General features: G+C 48.0%; 2 protein-coding genes across 2 annotated transcripts; both read right to left on the reverse strand.

Moving 5' to 3' along the window:
• Positions 1-2,852: 2,852 nt before the first annotated feature.
• Positions 2,853-4,243, reverse strand: LOC123066931 (uncharacterized). Its single transcript, XM_044489910.1, has 2 exons — positions 3,895-4,243; positions 2,853-3,766 (listed from the first exon to the last, which is right to left on the reverse strand). Exons 1-2 carry the CDS (start codon positions 4,187-4,189, stop codon positions 3,042-3,044), a joined length of 1,020 nt encoding a protein of 339 aa, XP_044345845.1. The 5' UTR covers positions 4,190-4,243; the 3' UTR covers positions 2,853-3,041.
• Positions 4,244-7,316: 3,073 nt separating this feature from the next.
• On the reverse strand, positions 7,317-8,729 carry LOC123066932 (uncharacterized). The gene is made up of 2 exons (XM_044489911.1): positions 8,374-8,729; positions 7,317-8,231 (listed from the first exon to the last, which is right to left on the reverse strand). The coding sequence occupies exons 1-2, from the start codon at positions 8,636-8,638 to the stop codon at positions 7,510-7,512; spliced, it is 987 nt and encodes a 328-aa protein (XP_044345846.1). The 5' UTR covers positions 8,639-8,729; the 3' UTR covers positions 7,317-7,509.
• Positions 8,730-17,360: the final 8,631 nt, after the last annotated feature.

Genomic DNA, 17,360 nt, shown 5'->3' on the forward strand with positions numbered 1-17,360 from the left:
TTTGGTCGAAGTTATCAATGCTTCAGGAAAAACCACCTGAAAAATCATGCATTTTAGTGTGTGTTTGATGGCTTTTGCTCAATTGTTGTGGTGGTTTTTGCAATTTACTCTGATACATATCCTTTGGAGATATATTTGATATCAATTGAGCGGACCTAGATAGGTAGACTCCTTGTGCCTCTTGTGTGCCAAAAAGACCCACACTATGTGGAACAGCCCCATGTATGGGCTAGATTCGATTGTCACAAAAAAGAACGAGAGGATGCGTCACCACCATAGTTGTTTTAGATGTGCTCATTGGGGTATGGGTGTGTGTGTTCATAAGGACGAGTGTATGTGCGTGTATGTAAGCGTCTCTGACCGTGTTAAAAAAAACAAATGTCTCACATCCTCTATATTGAAAATGTTGTAAATTAGCAATGCTCGTGTGGTTCTTATGGGTCGGTAATTACCGGGCCCACAACTGAAATTTAGGGGGGAGAGGGGGAGGGGGGGGGGGTAATTGGTGGTTAGTGATGGTTATTTGCGGATCAGGTTTGTAATTTTTCGGCCATACAAATATCCCCGTAGGTTTAGCATTTTTGTACTTGATGAAATAGGTTGTCCACCTCTGAGTTCACGGAGGTCTGGCCATGCCATCTGTTGAACGACATATAACATCTGCCTACGTGACATGTGTTTTTTTTTTGCGGGAATAATACTTGTATTCCTCAATTACCAGGTCCTTACAATCCTCTTAGACAAACTTCAAAACATCCTCAGGGCCCGAACCGACCCACGTAATTGTTCGACCCTCTACTCTAGCAAAATTAGCTAGTCTATCACTCACTTTATTTTGACAACGAGGAACAAGAGTAATACAAGATTGCCTAAGACTCAATAGTAACTTAATTTCGCTAACCAGAGAAGCATAAACCGACCGATCCACCTCACCACTGGAAATCATAGCCACCTCCGTACTCGAGTCCATCTCGACTTCGATTGGACGGTCAGAACGCTGAAGTGCGAAAGACAATCCTTCCATACATGCACACAACTCCGCCTCTAGAGAATCTCTGCACGAGAACAGGGCTCTGCAAGATGACAAGATGACCGAACCAGCAACATCACGAAAGATCATCCCGGCACCCGCACCACCACCAGATGAATAGGAACCATCCGTATTTAGCTTAACCCATACTTGTTGAGGCGGCCTCCACTCAGATTCACGAACTGGAGCCTTAACAGGAGGTGTGGCAGTGAGGTCATAAAAAATACTGCACTTTCCTTTGGCTGGGTCACAGTGGGAGTTGAGCTTGATACCGAGCAGTGTATCCAAATAATTTTGCAAAAAGCTTATAGAGACAGTCATGGGCGGGACAGGTTTAGAATGTGTTACTTCGTTTCAAATATACCAGCTTCTCCAGAAAATTAATAATACCATGCATCTCTGAATATCACTCAGCTCACCAAGTGCATGAAGCAGCCACTCCTTCCCACTGTGTTGAAACGAACTTAGAGCAGGTAGACTCCATACATCTGCCATGGACAAGTAAAGGTCGCGTCCAAACTGGCATCTCACGAACGGGTGAAAATTGTCCTCCACTTCCATGCCGCAAATAAGACACCCACTAGACGATTCCAGACCAATCTTGTGCTTATTTTTCCATGTCGGCAGAGAATCAATCGACAGTCTCCACGCAAAATTACGCACTGTAGGGGGAACATTACAACTCCAAATAATCTGCTAGCATTTCCTGTTCCCGTTCGGAGAGGAACTACATGCCACTGCCGAATCCCTGTGGGCTTCTTCAAACGCCACATTGTAAGCTGATTTTACCGTGAAGACTCCAAATTTACCTGGACCCCATGCGATGACATCCTCCCCAAGTCTTGGAGATGCTCTTGTCTTTATTATTTCTTGGACATCAGCTGGTATGAAGTATTGCCGGAGCAGTTCCAGGTTCCACGAACCATTGTCATTGAGCAGACCGGATACAAAACGTATGCGGCACCGACCTTGTAATGACACCGGTTTGTATGAGTGAGGTCTTGGAATCCAATTCTCTCTCCATACTCTGATACTTCGCCCATTTTCAACCCTTCAAATTAAGCCTTTCTTCAAGAGATCGAGCACATGACTTATAGCTTGCCACGATGATGAAGCATTACCTAAGAAGACCGTGTCCACTAAATTACCATGAGGATAATACCTGGCCTTCAAGACTTGGGCGCACAGACTGTCCGGTCTAGATAACAATCGCCAAGCTTGTCGGGCCAACAACGCTTGATTAAACATACGAAAATCACAGAATCCAGCACCTCCTTTGTTCTTAGGCTGTAAAAGGTAATCCCATCCTCTGCAATGGACCTTTCTTTTTTTCTTCTCTAGACCCCCAATAAAAAATTCTCACCATCCTTGTCAAATCATCACACACTGAATAAGGTAACTTGAACACACCCATAATATAGGTTGGCAATGCTTGTGCAACTGATTTAATTAAAACCTCTCTTCCTGGCTGGGCAAGAAGTCCATCCCCCCACTGCATCAAACGCTTTGTGAGACTAGTTTGTAGATTCTGAAAACGTCCCTTGGACATCTTTAGTCACATCGAGTTGCGGATTTCACATTTGGGCCACATAACGTATTTTGCAAAAAAAAAATTGTTTATCATGAATTGGCTTATCTTTTCTTCAACGTGTATACTTTTTCTACACCAATGTTGTTTAATTGCTGTTTTTGTGTGTTTCAGGAAATGGTGTCAAGTTGTTCAACAAGTACGTCTACATTTTCCTTTCACTATGTTTTTAGTGATTCGTCAGAGCTGCATATTATATATTTTACACAGAGTAACAAAAAGATTCAACTAATAAAAGACTTTCGGTAATAAATTTATTTCATTTCATCATTTGCAGTTACAATTGCACAATCATGTTTGTGTGCGTATCCGAATGACATGATCATGTGTGTCTTTCGTGGCATCAATATCTCATAAATCCGCTTTTCTTATTCCTGGGCCAAGTCTCAGATGTCGTGAGACCTAGCCGTCCATGTGCAGTGTTTAATTGGCCTTGGTGGTTACCATGGAGATCTTGTTGTGGCCACGGCCGAACCTGGCAACCTTGCAGTCGGTGGAGAAGATGTCGGAGGAGACGTAGCTGGCAGCGCCACCCATGATCGGCATGTTGGCGCTCACGCTGAGCTTGTTGACGTAGTCTGTGCGGTATGTCTGGCCGAGCACGCCATGGATGTCGTCAGTGAGGGCGTTGAACTTGAACCCAATGTCGAAGTGTGCGAGGCTGTCTTCCTCCGTGACGCCGTAGTTGTGGATGCGGGAGTCCTTCTCGGTGATGGGCACCACATTGGCCAAGATGTCAAACACCCCCTTGAGCTGGACCCTGACGCCGTTGGCCGCGGAGGTCCTCGTGACAGTCAAGGTGGGCACGATGGTGGACTGCCACTCTGCATCCATCTCGGTGGGGATGTCGATGGGCATGCCGTCAAAGGCCAGCTCAAGGCGGTCGACGTCACTGTCCCACTCGATGGTCTTCTGGGCGGCCATGTAAAGGCGGTGGTCGGCGAAACGGATGCCGAGGGCCTGGATCCAGGTGAAGTCTCTGCTCATGGTGGGGTTACGCTTGCCGATGAAGTGGGCGTTGATGTGGAGATCGGCATCGGAGACGACGCAGAAGCTCTGGTCCTTCTTGCCGTGGAAGTAGAAGTTGTTGCCGTCGGCGCCGGTGAAGCGCGGGTCCCCGCAGGACACGCCGGGGTAGAAGTCGCACACTTGAAAACAATGTCAACTAGTTTAGGCATCTCATTCGTTCTCAGTTGATGAGGATCGGCAGAGCATATAGCTAGATTTAACAAGGATATATTGGAGTATGTGTATATGTTGTAGTAGGGAGGCTTACTGCAGTAGGTCTTGCAGCCTGGGCACATGACGATGCACTCGTTGGGGCAGCGGACCTTGTCGCAGGTGGCGACGCAGGGGTTCTTCTTGTCCTTCTCGTCGTCGCAGGTGAGCACCTGCGCCCTCTTCCCTAACCGCCCCGGATGGATCGTCTTGAAGTTGGACGATAGCTTAGGAGCGGGAGGCCCCGTCTTCCCCTGAGCGGCGGCCGGCACTGCAGCGCACAGGACCATCAGCACCGCCACCGCGGCGACCACACCCATGCAAAACACCGACGACGACGATGCCCTCGCCATTGCTAGCTTGACTCAGCTCGCAGTGTGGAGGATCAAGTGTGGTAGCTAGGTCTGGGTTGGGTGCGGTGAGACTGACGGTTGTGTGGCGTCGAAATTTATAAGGCGGGAGGGAGGGGAAGTGTCGTTGACGTGGCCACGAAGGGTACGTGCGCTTCGTGCGTGCATGCCATGGCCGGCTGCGCAGGCGTAGGAGACGGCCGGTAAACGAAGCACCTGTATGGGACAAAATGATATCCTGCGTACGTTCCGAGAAATGCTCAGCTGCCTGATTGCCTGCGTCGGGACGGAGCGACCTATCCGCTGACCTGACGGGCACACGTACGTAAAGCGGCTGGGTATCGCTTCAAACGCGTGCTGCGTGCGCGCGCGGCCTGCAGCTAGCTTTTTGGGTGTGCCACGGCATAGGACTCCGAGGCCACATGCACGCCGAAGAGCCCACACTAATCTACGGGCTTGATCTCTTGATGTGGCATTTCTGTTGTTGCACATGTAGGTGGACCTTATGGGAGTTGCTTCAGCGTATAGTGACACCCTCTTCTACATTGGAGATCATGTATTAGGAGGGCGTCCACCACATAGGTCGCACGCTGACGTCTGGTGCGCGAACGCAGCGTCTGCACGCGACATCTCTAGTGTTAAATGAGATCTCGTGAATAATGATGCGTCATCCAGCCCCCTACCAAGTTAGAGCATCTCTAGCAGATGCCGTAAAAGATCATATACTGAAAACCCATTTCAGGAATACCGCAAAACATTTTTACAATACGATGTGTTCTTTGGCTGAACAGATCTCGTAAAATTCGTTTCGGGCCAAATGGGGAGCCAACTCATAAGTAGTTAAATTTATAACAGGGTCTCGGAAGAATAGCACAAAGCACCCTCAAAACAAATTTTTTTTGCAATTGGGCCCCCTCCCTCTCCCTCGACCATAGATCCGGCCCCCGATCTATGCACTGCCGAGCAAGCCCTCGCTAACGAGGCCCTTGCCGCGCTCTTCCTCCATGCCACCGACCTGCCCGCGGCTTCGCCGCTGGCCACGAGATCGACGAGGAGGAGTTGAATGAGGGGGACGCGATGGCCGTCTCCAGAGACAGGAGCAGCACGGCCACGTCCAAAAGGAGGGCGGAGTTCAGGGGGCTTGAGGAGGAAGAGGACGACTATGGCGATGCCGGCACTACCAACCCCAGCAGCATCGGCTATGCCGGCGAGAGGGCCAACAATGTCTCCTCCGGCGCCAGAGGTATCGAGGAGCCCGACCCTGGCCCTCGTTCCCGGTCCCGACGATTCGGCGCGCGACAAGAAGCACGGCGACTAGGTCAGCCCTGTTCACTTCTCTGGTCAATGGCGTTTGGAATGTCCGGAATCGACCTCGAATCATGAAGGCGGTGGCGAGGATTGAAGGCGCGGGAGCTAAAAGTTTCCTCCTGCCAACCGGTTTTCTTGTTTCCTGGTCACATTAAAAATTGCCTCCAAAACTGGGTATGTAGGGTACGTGCGCTATTTTTAGGGAGAACTACATAATTTTTCGGGAAGAGGCTGTTTTGCGGGATCTAGAATGGACATGTTTTTCGTCCAAAACTATAACACGGCGGTTATTTTACAGTTTTGATCAGCTAGAGATGCGTCATCCATGATTTGGTACGTCATCACCTGCCCCTCACATACAAAACTAAATGCATTTATCAAATGTACAGAAATACTAAATGGTATGTCTTATCCACACTTATCAAACTAATTGAGCGTTCCAAACAACCGAGGGCACTTATCAAATGAACATAAGGATAAATGGTACGTCCTCCCAGCATTCACCAAAACAATTGAACACATTTGCCAAATGAACATAAATAATAAATGGTACCCTACCCATGCGGAAAAGAATTCCATGAGACCAGGTCTCACGGGTTAGCAGGTGAGGCCCATCCTGATGGATGACACATGGCATTCACAAATCACAAAGCATCTACCCCATCCCCGACCTGAAATCGGGGGGGGGGGGGGATTAGATGCTTTGTGATTTGTGAATGCCACGTGTCATTCATCAGGTCGGGTCTCACCTGCTACCCGTGAGACCTGGTCTCATATATCTTTTTTCCACCCCATGCTTTCCCAAACAATTGAGCATTCCATACTAGATCAGGCGCATACCAAATCAATATCAAAGAAAAACAAGCTCCATACAACAACATACACATACCAAATCACTCCCTGCACCTACACGCACGGGAATATCTCATGTTTTTGGAAGGGCCGAAAAATCCACCAACTTCTTTACGAGAAAATGATGTGCAGATGGCAAATATAAATTTTATCCCAATGTAATTATTTTCATTGTCCAAAAAACTTATTGTGGTTATCGTCCTTTCCTTTTGTCAAGTTTTTATTAAACAGTTTTATCTTAATATCACATCATGATGACAGATTATGTTTGCACCCTGATGATATTGGTGAAATTTAATCAATCACAATCAAGTAGAAATGCGTGAAAAAGATGGCATATTCTTACACGATGACGTAAATCTAACCATACAACGGGTTGTGGCAATGCACGAGCATTCAACTAGTGTTAGTAATTATGAGGGGATGCGGATCTCACAATTGCAGCATGTAACCTTTTTTCTCTATAGCAATCTCTGTCAAAAGAAATATTCGTGCCTTCTTATTTGATCACAAATTGGCCATGTTTTTTTCAGCATGACTACCTTTTGTCCTCCTACGGTGTGAATTGTTCAACGGGTACTTTAGCATTTCTTTTTTCACTGTGTTTCGGGCCATGCCTCATAGCATGGTATATATTGTAAAATATTCAACGTAGCAAGTATTTCAACTGAAACGTAGTCTTCGGTAATCTCTTTTATTTCTTTTGATAATCAATTGAACAAACCATGCTTATGTGAGTATTAAGATGACATGATCGTGTGTATCATGGTGGTACCAGCCTGTCGCAGATAGGTGTTGATTATTCATGGTGGCGCACGCCTTTGGCTTACTTCAATTGTCGTAGCTAGATAGTCTACAAATCTGGATGTAATTTTTGTTTCTTTTGGTGTTCTTTGTACCACATGATAGTTGATGAATAGGTTGGAAGTTAAAAATAAAACATAACAAGGATATCAAAGGCACCATAGTCTTGGGTAAACTCCTTTATTTCATTTGAAAATCAATCGATCGTACCATATGCTTGTGCTTGTATTAAAGATGACATGATCGTGTGTAACATGGTGGTACCAGCCTGTCACAGATAGGTGTTAATTATTCCTCGGCAAACTCTAGGATGTCAAGTTAAGACACTAGCTTAGAGCTTAGCCGTCGACGCATGATGCTTAAGTGGCCATGCCAGTGACCATGGAGATTCCCGAAGAGCGGCCAAAACGGGTAACCTTGCAGTCGGTGGAGAAGATGTCGGAGGTGACGTAGCTAGAGGTGCCGCCCATAATTGGCATGTTGGCACTCACGCTAAGCTTGTTGACATAGTCGGTGCGGTAGGTTTGGCCAAGCACACCGTGGACGTTGTTGGTGAGGCTGTGGAACTTGAAGCCGATGTCGAAGTGCGCGAGGCTGTCATCCTCGGTTACGCCGTAGTTGTGGATGCGGGAATCCTTCTCTGTGATGGGCACCACATTGGCCAAGATGTCGAACACTCCCTTGAGTTGGACCCTGATGCCGTTAGTTGTGGCGCTCCTTGTGATGGTCAATGCGGGCACGGTGGTGGATTGCCACTGGGCGTCGATTGCGGTAGGGATTTCGATGGGCATGTCGTCGAAGGCCAGCTCGAGGTGGTCGACGTTGCTGTCCCACTTGACGGTCTTCTGGGCGCCCATGTAGAGGCGATGGTCGGCGAAGCGGATGCCGAGGGCTTGGATCCAGGTGAAGTCTCGGCTCATGGTGGGGTTGCGCTTGCCGATGAAGTGGGCGTTGATGTGGAGGTCGGTGTCAGAGACGACGCAGAAATCCTGATCCTTCTTGCCGTGGAAGTAGAAGTTGTTGCCGTCCGCGCCCGTGAAGCGTGGGTCCCCGCATGACACGCCGGGGTAGAAGTCACAGACTTGTAAAGGAGATTAATTAATTTAAGCATCTCCATCAATTCATATCAGCAAAGCTAGTACTCTCTCTGTAACTAGTGATTTAAACGCTCTTATATGTCTTGAAGGAGGGAGTATGGACTTATGCTAAAATATGATGCTTACTGCAGTAGGTCTTGCAGCCTGGGCAGAGGACGACGCACTCGTTAGGGCAGCGCTTGTCGCAGGTGGCGACGCAGGGGGTGTTGCCGTCGGCGGTGTCGTCGCAGGAGAGCACCTGCTCCCTCCTCCCGAACTGCTTCGGGTGGATCACGTGGGAGTTCTTGGGCAGCCCCTTCTTTCCCTGGGCAGCGGCCGGCACGGCGGTGGCGCACAGGAACACCAGCACGGCCGCCGCGGCGACTACGCCCATGGTCAATGCCCTCGCCATTGCGCTACAAAGCCGCAAACGGAGGTAGCCGAGTAAGTGTACGTGTGCGTGTGTGTGTGGCTGCTATAGCTAAACTACTAGCTATGCCAGCCCTGTGTGTTGATGAGATTGCTGGATGTGTTGCATTCATGGGGTTTTATAGGGGAGGGGAGGGGGGTCGATGGTGTTGCGGAGGAGTCGCCATGAGGCGATCGAGGAGTGCGTCGTGCAGTGCCCGCTGCGCAGGAGACGGCTGGCCGGCGGGCGTGGTGAGGAAGGAAGGAAGCTCCACACGCCGCCTTGCATGCATGTATGCATGGGACAAAATGATATCATGCGCTTGAGGCACTGTTTCCATTAATTGTACCCGGCGCCTGTACGTGGCTGCAGGGCGTCTGTGTGTAGGGGTCGAGGGTGACCGATGCTGACCGGCCGGCACGGGCACGTAAAGCGGGCGGCATATCTTCAAACGAGCGCTGCGTGCATGCACAGCGGGCTTGGGCTAGCTAGTACGTCTTGCTTTGAGTGCATGACACCCCACGTCCGGGATCAACACCACCTTTATCCTGGTCCACTTCATGGCAATTTCTATTGCGGATGCATAACCACAGAAGAACAGAATCTGGATGCAATTCTTAAGATAGCAGGAAGCACGGACGGTTGACCGTCGGATCGAGGCTAGCTAGCTAGAGTCTGATTGGGATGATCGATCGATCAGAAGGTACGTATATAGTGTATACACATCATGCACCTTTCCCAAAATCCTAATCCAAGAGTCTTTAATCAACTTGGGTCTCGGGCAAAGGGAAAACCTATATGTCCTAGCTATCTCTGATGCATATATAATAACAGATAGGACTACCTTACGTGTGAAGTGTGACCTTAATCAAGTACCATGCTACCAACTGCGGCTAATTCTTGTTTAGGAAAGCAGGAACAATAGTTGACCATGAAGGTACACATACCCATGCACCTTTCTGAAACATTTGGCATCGTTTCATCTTCGTTTAGTATATAAACAATTAAGTGTGTTTATTGTCATTTAGCTTATATAATTCATATTCCCTCCATTTACTTATACAAGACCATTATGGAATATACATTTTGCATCTATACAAGGCTACCAACAGTAATCGAGGCAAAAATTAATAATATTTCTTTGTTTTAGCAACTTGCTTAATACTTGTATGCATGCAGTCATAATGACACTCAACTACTTCCTCTATTCAGTTTTCTTGCATGCATGCGGGGTATTAATGATCCTAGTAAACGAGAAAAAATTTGGGTTGGACAACATGTACTAAATTTTACCTTGGTACCTGTAATTTGAGTTTGTGGCCTTGTATATAAAAATGGAGGGAGTACCTGAACTACACGTACACGAAATAATAGACGAAAATGGCTTGATTTTTGTATTTGTGTAACTAAATATATGGCCTTATCCAGGAAAATAAAACTTATTCCAAACATCATGGTGGCAAGAGTCGACCGCCAAAATGATGCTTATTTGTTTTTTATTTTCAAAAAAATGCGAACAAAGATTAAAAATATGAAACTTGGCATTGCGTCATGACATGACAACCAAAGATTGTAGTAAAAAATTGAGAACGTTTTCAAAAAGTGATCATCTAAACTTCTTAGGAACTGCACCTTCTCGAAGGAATAATCATGGTTTCAAGAGAGAACGAGTCAAGTTTGAATGCGAAATCGTGGTGGTATTTGTCGGTTGGCATTTCAACTTTTTCTCTACTTAATAAAGACCATTAGATCTTTCATACCACAATTAAAAATATTTTTGAATAAGTTACAATATTAAAACAACAAAAGAATTATACAACTACCTAGCAGAGTCCACAATTATGCAAACGCTACCGATAAACCATGTGCGTGTAGTTTATTTTTAATTTGAATTGAATAGTATCCCTGCGAGCCCGAAGGCCCACCTAGACCTTAGTCCAATTCGAACTGAAATGAAAAAATGAAAAGAAATAAAACTACCCCACTAAGACGCCACTAGTCCGACTCGCAATCCCTCCCCCGTCTCCTCCCACACCACCGCCGCTGCCATCGACACCTTCGATATCGTCCTATGTCGCCGTCACCCCCTCCCCGATTTCGTACGAGGTAGTATAAGGTAGCATGGCCATTTCTCTCAACATAAGAGAGAATCCCATCTAAGCATCATATACAGTACTCCCTCCTCATAGATTACTACTTTAGTGATCTAAACGCTCTTATATTACTTTACAGAGTGAGTACTATATTACGAATCATATTACACAGATGGGCCTATGGCTAGTGGCGAGAAAATAGGTGTTGGTTCTCATAGGGTTCAGTAAGATACCAGCTCACTTTTACCCCTCCAGTACTCACCCCAGCTCACAAAAGGCCAAATGGTTCCTTGCCATCGGGTCCAAGCCATTGACCGTTACTTTGCCCAGTACTGACATGTCGGACAATTGAAACGCTGACATGTTGGATTGGCTAGTGGACGGATGGGTAATTTGCCTAAAAAAAGTGTGTGTGTGTGTGTGTGGCGGGGGTGGGGGGGGGGGGGGGGGGGAGTATCTCTCTCTCATTTCACATCCCCCCACAGCCCGAGCAACCCACCTCCACCTCCCCCACTTCCCAACCCCGAATTCCGTAGCCGCCGTCGGTGATGACAACGTTGTTGGAGATGTTCTGCGCTAGTGATGTTGTCTTACTGGGGACGTGCAAGGAGATCTGCTCCTGGTTTCCAAGCACCAAAGCTCTGGCGCAACACGTGTGCAATTGTTGATCGATGCGAGGATGGATGAGATCCCACGGATAATTCCAGATCGAGTCAAGGGGGTGACTTGTATCGGGGTTTTCGTTTGGGCGATACGTGAGGCAATGGAGTCGCTGACGGAAATATGCCCTAGAGGCAATAATAAAGTTGTTATTTATATTTCCTTATATCATGATAAATGTTTATTATTCATGCTATAATTGTATTAACCGGAAACTTAGTACATGTGTGAATACATAGACAAATATAGTGTCACTAGTATGCCTCTACTTGACTAGCTCGTTGATCAAAGATGGTTAACGTTTCCTAGCCATTGACATGAGTTGTCATTTGATGAATGAGATCACATCATTAGAGAATGATGTGATTGACATGACCCATCCGTTAGCTTAGCACTATGATCGTTTAGTTTGTTGCTATTGCTTTCTTCATAACTTATACATGTTCCTATGACTATGAGATTATGCAACTCCCGAATACCGGAGGAACAATTAGTGTGCTATCAAACGTCACAATGTAACTAGGTGATTATAAAGTTGTTCTACAGGTGTCTCCGATGATGTTTGTTGGGTTGGCATAGATCGAGATTAGGATTTGTCACTCCATGTTTTGGAGAGGTAGCTATGGGCCCTCTCGGTGATGCACATCACTATAAGCCTTGCAAGCAATGTGACTAATGAGTTAGTTGCGGGATGATGCATTATGGAACGAGTAAAAAGACTTGCCAGTAACGAGATTGAACTAGGTATTGAGACACCGACGATCGGATCTCGGGCAAGTAACATACCGATGACAAATGGAACAACGTATGTTGTTATGCGGTTTGACCGATAAAGATCTTCGTAGAATTTTTAGGAACCAATACGAGAATCCAAGTTCCGCTATTGATTATCAACCGGAAGTGAGTCCCTGTCATGTCTACATAGTTCTCAAAACCGTAGGGTTCGCATGCTTAACGTTCGATGACGATCGGTATTATGAGTTTATGTGTTTTGATGTACCGGAGGTTGTTCGGAGTCCCTGATGTGATCACAGACATGACGAGGAGTCTCAAAATGGTCAAGACCTAAAGATTGATATATTGGAAGGCTATGTTTGGACACCAGAAAGGTTCCGAGTGGTTCGTGCATTTTTCCGAAGTACCAGGAGGTTACCGGAACCCCCCGGGGAGTTAATGGGCCTTAATGGGCCATGGTGGAAGAGACGAGGAGGCGGCCAAGGTGGGGGCATGCCTGATAACGCACAAGTATAGGGGATCAATTGTAGCCTCTTTCGATAATTAAGAGTGTTGAACCCAACGAGGAGCTAAAGGTAGAACAAATATTCCCTCAAGTTCTATCGACCACCGATACTACTCTACGCACGCTTAACTTTCACTTTACCTAGAACAAGTATGAAACTAGAAGTACTTTGTAGGTGTTATTGGATAGGTTTGCAAGATAATAAAGAGCACGTAAATAAAATGTAGGAGCTGTTTAGATAAAGAAGCAGTAAAGTAAATATATCGAGTGTGGAAAAGTGGTGGTAGGAGTTGTGAACCTAAGCAATTGACTACTTTACTAGACCGATATCAAGTTTTATGTGGGAGAGGCATAAGCTAACATACTTTATCTTCTTGGATCATATGCACTTATGATTGGAACTCTAGCAAGCATCCACAACTACTGAAGATCATTAAGGTAAAACCCAACCATAGCATTAAAGTATCAAGTCCTCTTTATTCCCATACGCCATGACCCACTTATCTGTGTTTGTGTTTCAATCACTCACGCAACGCAGACAATAAGCAAACCATAAACATATTGCAAACCCTACAGCAGGAATCCCTCATGCTTGCGCGACACGGAGAGCACCATAGGACAGCAACATAACCACAAGAAAATTAAACCAATCATAGCGATTCACCAATTACCGATAGGACAACGAAAATATACTCAGACATCATAGGATGGCAACACATCATTGGATAATAATATGAAGCATAAAGCGCCGTGTTCAAGTAGAGGGTACAGCGGGTTGCGGGAGAATGGACATCTGAATATAGATGGGGGAAGGTGACGGAGATGTGGGTGAAGATGATGGCGGTGCTGGTGTAGATCACAGTGATGATGATGGCCCCCGGCGGCGTTCCGGCGCCACCGGAAGCGAAGGGGAGAGAGCCCCCCTTCTTCTTCTTCTTCCTTGACATTCTCCCTAGATGGGAGAAGAGTTTCCCCTCTGGCCCCTCCAAGATTGGATCTATCTCTCTGTCTCTCTCTGTTTGTGTGCTCCCTGGTTCTTTCCTTTCACCATTTCTTATATATCCGGAGATCCGTAACTCCGATTGGATTGAAACCTTCGCCATGATTTTTTTCCTCGAAAATTAGCTTTCTTGCGGCAAAAGAAGAGCAGCAACCGCCTTACGGGGTGCCCACGAGGGTCAGGGGCGCACCCCCTGCCTCGTGGCCCCCTCGGGCACCGTCTCGCGTTGATTCTTCTTGCCAAATATCACAAATATTCCAAAAATATTCTCCGTCCGTTTTTATCCCGTTTGGACTCGTTTGATATGGGTTTTCTTCGAAACATAAAACATGCAACAAACAGGAACTTGCACTAGGCACTGGATCAATATGTTAGTCCCAAAAATAATATAAAAAGTTGCCAAAAGTATATGAAAGTAGAATAATATTGGCATGGAACAATCAAAAATTATAGATACGACAGAGACATATCAACATCCCCAAGCTTAATTCCTACTCGTCCTCGTGTAGGTAAATGATAAAAAAGATAATTTTTGATGTGGAATGCTACCTAGCATAATCTTGATCATGTAATCTAATCATAGCATGAATATTAAGACACGAGTGATTCAAAGCAATAGTCTATCATTTGACATTAAGATGATAATACTTCAAGCATACCAATAAAGCAATCATGTCTTTTCAAAACAACATGGCCAAAGAAAGTTATCCCTACAAAATCATATAGTCTGGCTATGCTCCATCTTAACCACACAAAGTATTTAAATCATGCACAACCCCGGTGTTAGCCAAGAAATTGTTTCATACTTTAGTATTCTCAAACTTTTTTAACTTTCACGCAATACATGAGCGTGAGCCATGGATATAGCACTATAGGTGGAATAGAATATGATGGTGGGAGTTATGCGGAGAAGACAAAAAAATAGAAAGTCTCATATCGACGCGGCTAATCAACGGGCTATGGAGATGCCCATCAATTGATGTCAATGTGAGGAGTAGGGATTGCCATGCAACGGATGCACTAAGAGCTATAAGTGTATGAAACACAACTGGAATCAGGGAATTTGCCGTCTGCCACCTCTTTGCCGTCAGCTAGCGGACGGCAAAGAAGGTCTTTGCCATCAGCTACCAAGAAGCAGACGCCAAACAAATGGCGGACGACAAAGAAGGTCTTTTCCATCGGCCATTCCTTTGCCGTCCGCTGGCTGACGGCAAAGAGGGAGGTGGCACCCACTACCGAAAAAACTTAACGTCCCCCCTCTTTCCCGTTCGCAGCAGACGGCAAAGATGAACAAAAGCGGACGGCAAAGGCTAACCTAGCTAACCTAACTAATGGCCGAGCCCCCTCCCCCGCCTGTTACTCTCTCTTCTCCCTCCCTCCTCCCCGACGCCCACATCGTCCACCTACCGCGCCGCCCTCGCCGCCCAGCGCCGCCCCTGCCCCCGGCGTCCTGCGCCGCCCCTGCCACCGCCCCCGCCGCCGCCGCCCTGTGCCGCCCTCGCCCCCGCCCCCTCCCCCACCCGCCGCCGCCCCGGTGCCCCGCCGCCCGGCGCCGCCCCCGCCATCGCCCCCGCAACCGCCGCCTGGCGCCACCCCGCCACCGCCCCGCCCCTGTCGCCCGGCGCCGCCCCCGCCACCGCCCCCTCCCCCACACGCCGACGCCCCACCATCCCGCCCCCTGGCGCTGCCCCGCCCCCGCCGCCCGAAGCCGCCCCGCCCCGGCCCCGCCCCCGCCGCCCAGCCGTCCCACTGCCCCGGAGCACCGCCGCCCCCACCCGCCCACCACCCCGGCGCCAGCGTCGCCCCCGGCTCCGGTGAGTATTTTTTTCTTCTGTTTTTTCTTTTTTTGCTGTTTAATTGTTTAATTGTTAGTGTTAGTGTTAGTGTTAGTGTTAGTGTTAGTGTTAATTAGTGTTAGTGCTAGTGTTTTTTCTTTTGTTTAATTGTTAGGGTTAGTGTTAGTGTTACTGTTAGTGTTAGTGTTACTGTTAGTGTTAGTGTTAGTGTTAGTGTTAGTGTTAGTATTTTTTCTTTTGTTTAATTGTTAGTGTTAGTGCTAGTGTTAGAAAAGGAGAAGATTTAGTGTTAGTGTTAGAGAAAAGAATATGTAGAAGAAAAGAAGAAGAAGAAGAAGTAGAAGTAGAAGAAGAAGAAGAAGAAAAGAAGTAGAAAAAATATGAAAGAAGAAGAAGAAAAGAAAAGAAGTAGAAGAAGAAGAAAAGAAGAAAAGAAAAGAAGTAAAAGAAGTAGAAAAAAGACACCCCGACACCCCGACACGACACCCCAACACCCCGACTACCTGACCCAGACACTCCGACCCCGACACCAGACCCCGACACCCCGACACCCCGACCCCGAGACCACACCCCAACACCCCGACCCCGACACCACACCCCGACACCCCGACCCCCTGACCCCGACACCCCGACCCCGAGACCACACCCCGACACCCCGACCCCGACACGACACCCCGACACCCCGACCCCCTGACCCAGACACCCCGACCCCGACACGACACCCCGACCCCGACACGACACCCCGACCCCCTGACCCCCTGACCCCGACACCCCGACCCTGACACCGCCGGTATTTGTTTATGTTGTACTTGATGATGATACACTTAAGTGATATACATATTATTATTCATGTCGGTATTTTTTTTATGTTGTACTAATTTCATTTACTCTTTGTCATGGCAGGTGTTGAAAGATGGCGGGCGCTGGTCGGGAGCGCTCGGAGGACCCTTCTTCGTCGGCGCGTGGTGCGAGGTCTTCTATTCCACACGCACCTCTCCACCGAGCATTGCTGGACAGTATGGCGACACCGCCGGGCCCTTCTTCGTCGACCGCGGTGCCGAGCAGGGGACGAGGTAAGAAGAAGAGAGGAGCTGGAGCACGTGGTCGCGGGAGAGGAGGTAGGGTGACTGCCAGGGCGCCTTCCTCGCCGCCACCCCCAGCTGTTTCACCCGAGAACGTGACTGCTAGGGTGGACTCATCCGAGGAGGAGGCTACACGGACTCTGGTCCATGAGCCTTCGGTCCACGGGCCTTCGGCCCACGAGCCTCCGGTTGACGGACCTTCGGGTCACGAGAGTTCGGCCCACGAGACCCCGGAGGAACACACGTCTGGATGGGGTACCTGGCCGGATCAGCCCGAGGGGCTGAGTGGCCATGCTGATGATGGCGGGGAGCCGACTGATATTAAGGAGGGGGGCACCGTCTACCAGCGTGGTTGTACACGGCTCGCGGACGTGCCGGCGACCCGCGAGTAGAGGTGGTTGATTTTCCCTGATGGGGAGAGGTAAGTGCATTTAATCTTTTTGTACCCTTCTGCATTCATGTTTATTCAAATATCTAATGTGTTGGCCTTGTCATGCTGCAGGGGTTGGGACCACCATCATAGTGTCCGCCGGCCTAACTCCGTCCTTGGAGTTCTTTGTCGGCAAAACTTCCCGGGGTTTGTCACGTTGCCTAGTGAGGATCGGCTTCCAGAGCTTGGATTGAGTTGGGAGCAACTTGGCTGCCTCGGCCCCGCCGGGTGAGATTATCGACGGTGTCTTGTGCAAGACGAGGGCAGACGTGGTGATTAGAAAGTTCTGGGTAATTTCTCCTTTACACAATTAAAAATCTTCAACTAGCGAGTTATTAATTGTACTAATCAATATTGTCTCATTTGATTGCAGACATTCTACAAGTGTGAGGAGGGATACGAGGAGGAGGCGGCAAATGTTACC

The sequence above is a fragment of the Triticum aestivum genome, chromosome 3B (assembly GCF_018294505.1).
Source record: "Triticum aestivum cultivar Chinese Spring chromosome 3B, IWGSC CS RefSeq v2.1, whole genome shotgun sequence".
Classification (NCBI taxonomy): Eukaryota; Viridiplantae; Streptophyta; class Magnoliopsida; order Poales; family Poaceae; genus Triticum; species Triticum aestivum.

Coding starts and splice junctions, on each gene's coding strand:
- LOC123066931 (XM_044489910.1), bottom strand. CDS start 4,189: ATGGCGAGGGCATCGTCGTCGTCGGTGTTTTGCATGGGTGTGGTCGCC. Junction 3,767..3,894: donor AGGCTGCAAGACCTACTGCA/GTAAGCCTCCCT, acceptor ATTGTTTTCAAG/TGTGCGACTTCTACCCCGGC.
- LOC123066932 (XM_044489911.1), bottom strand. CDS start 8,638: ATGGCGAGGGCATTGACCATGGGCGTAGTCGCCGCGGCGGCCGTGCTG. Junction 8,232..8,373: donor AGGCTGCAAGACCTACTGCA/GTAAGCATCATA, acceptor CTCCTTTACAAG/TCTGTGACTTCTACCCCGGC.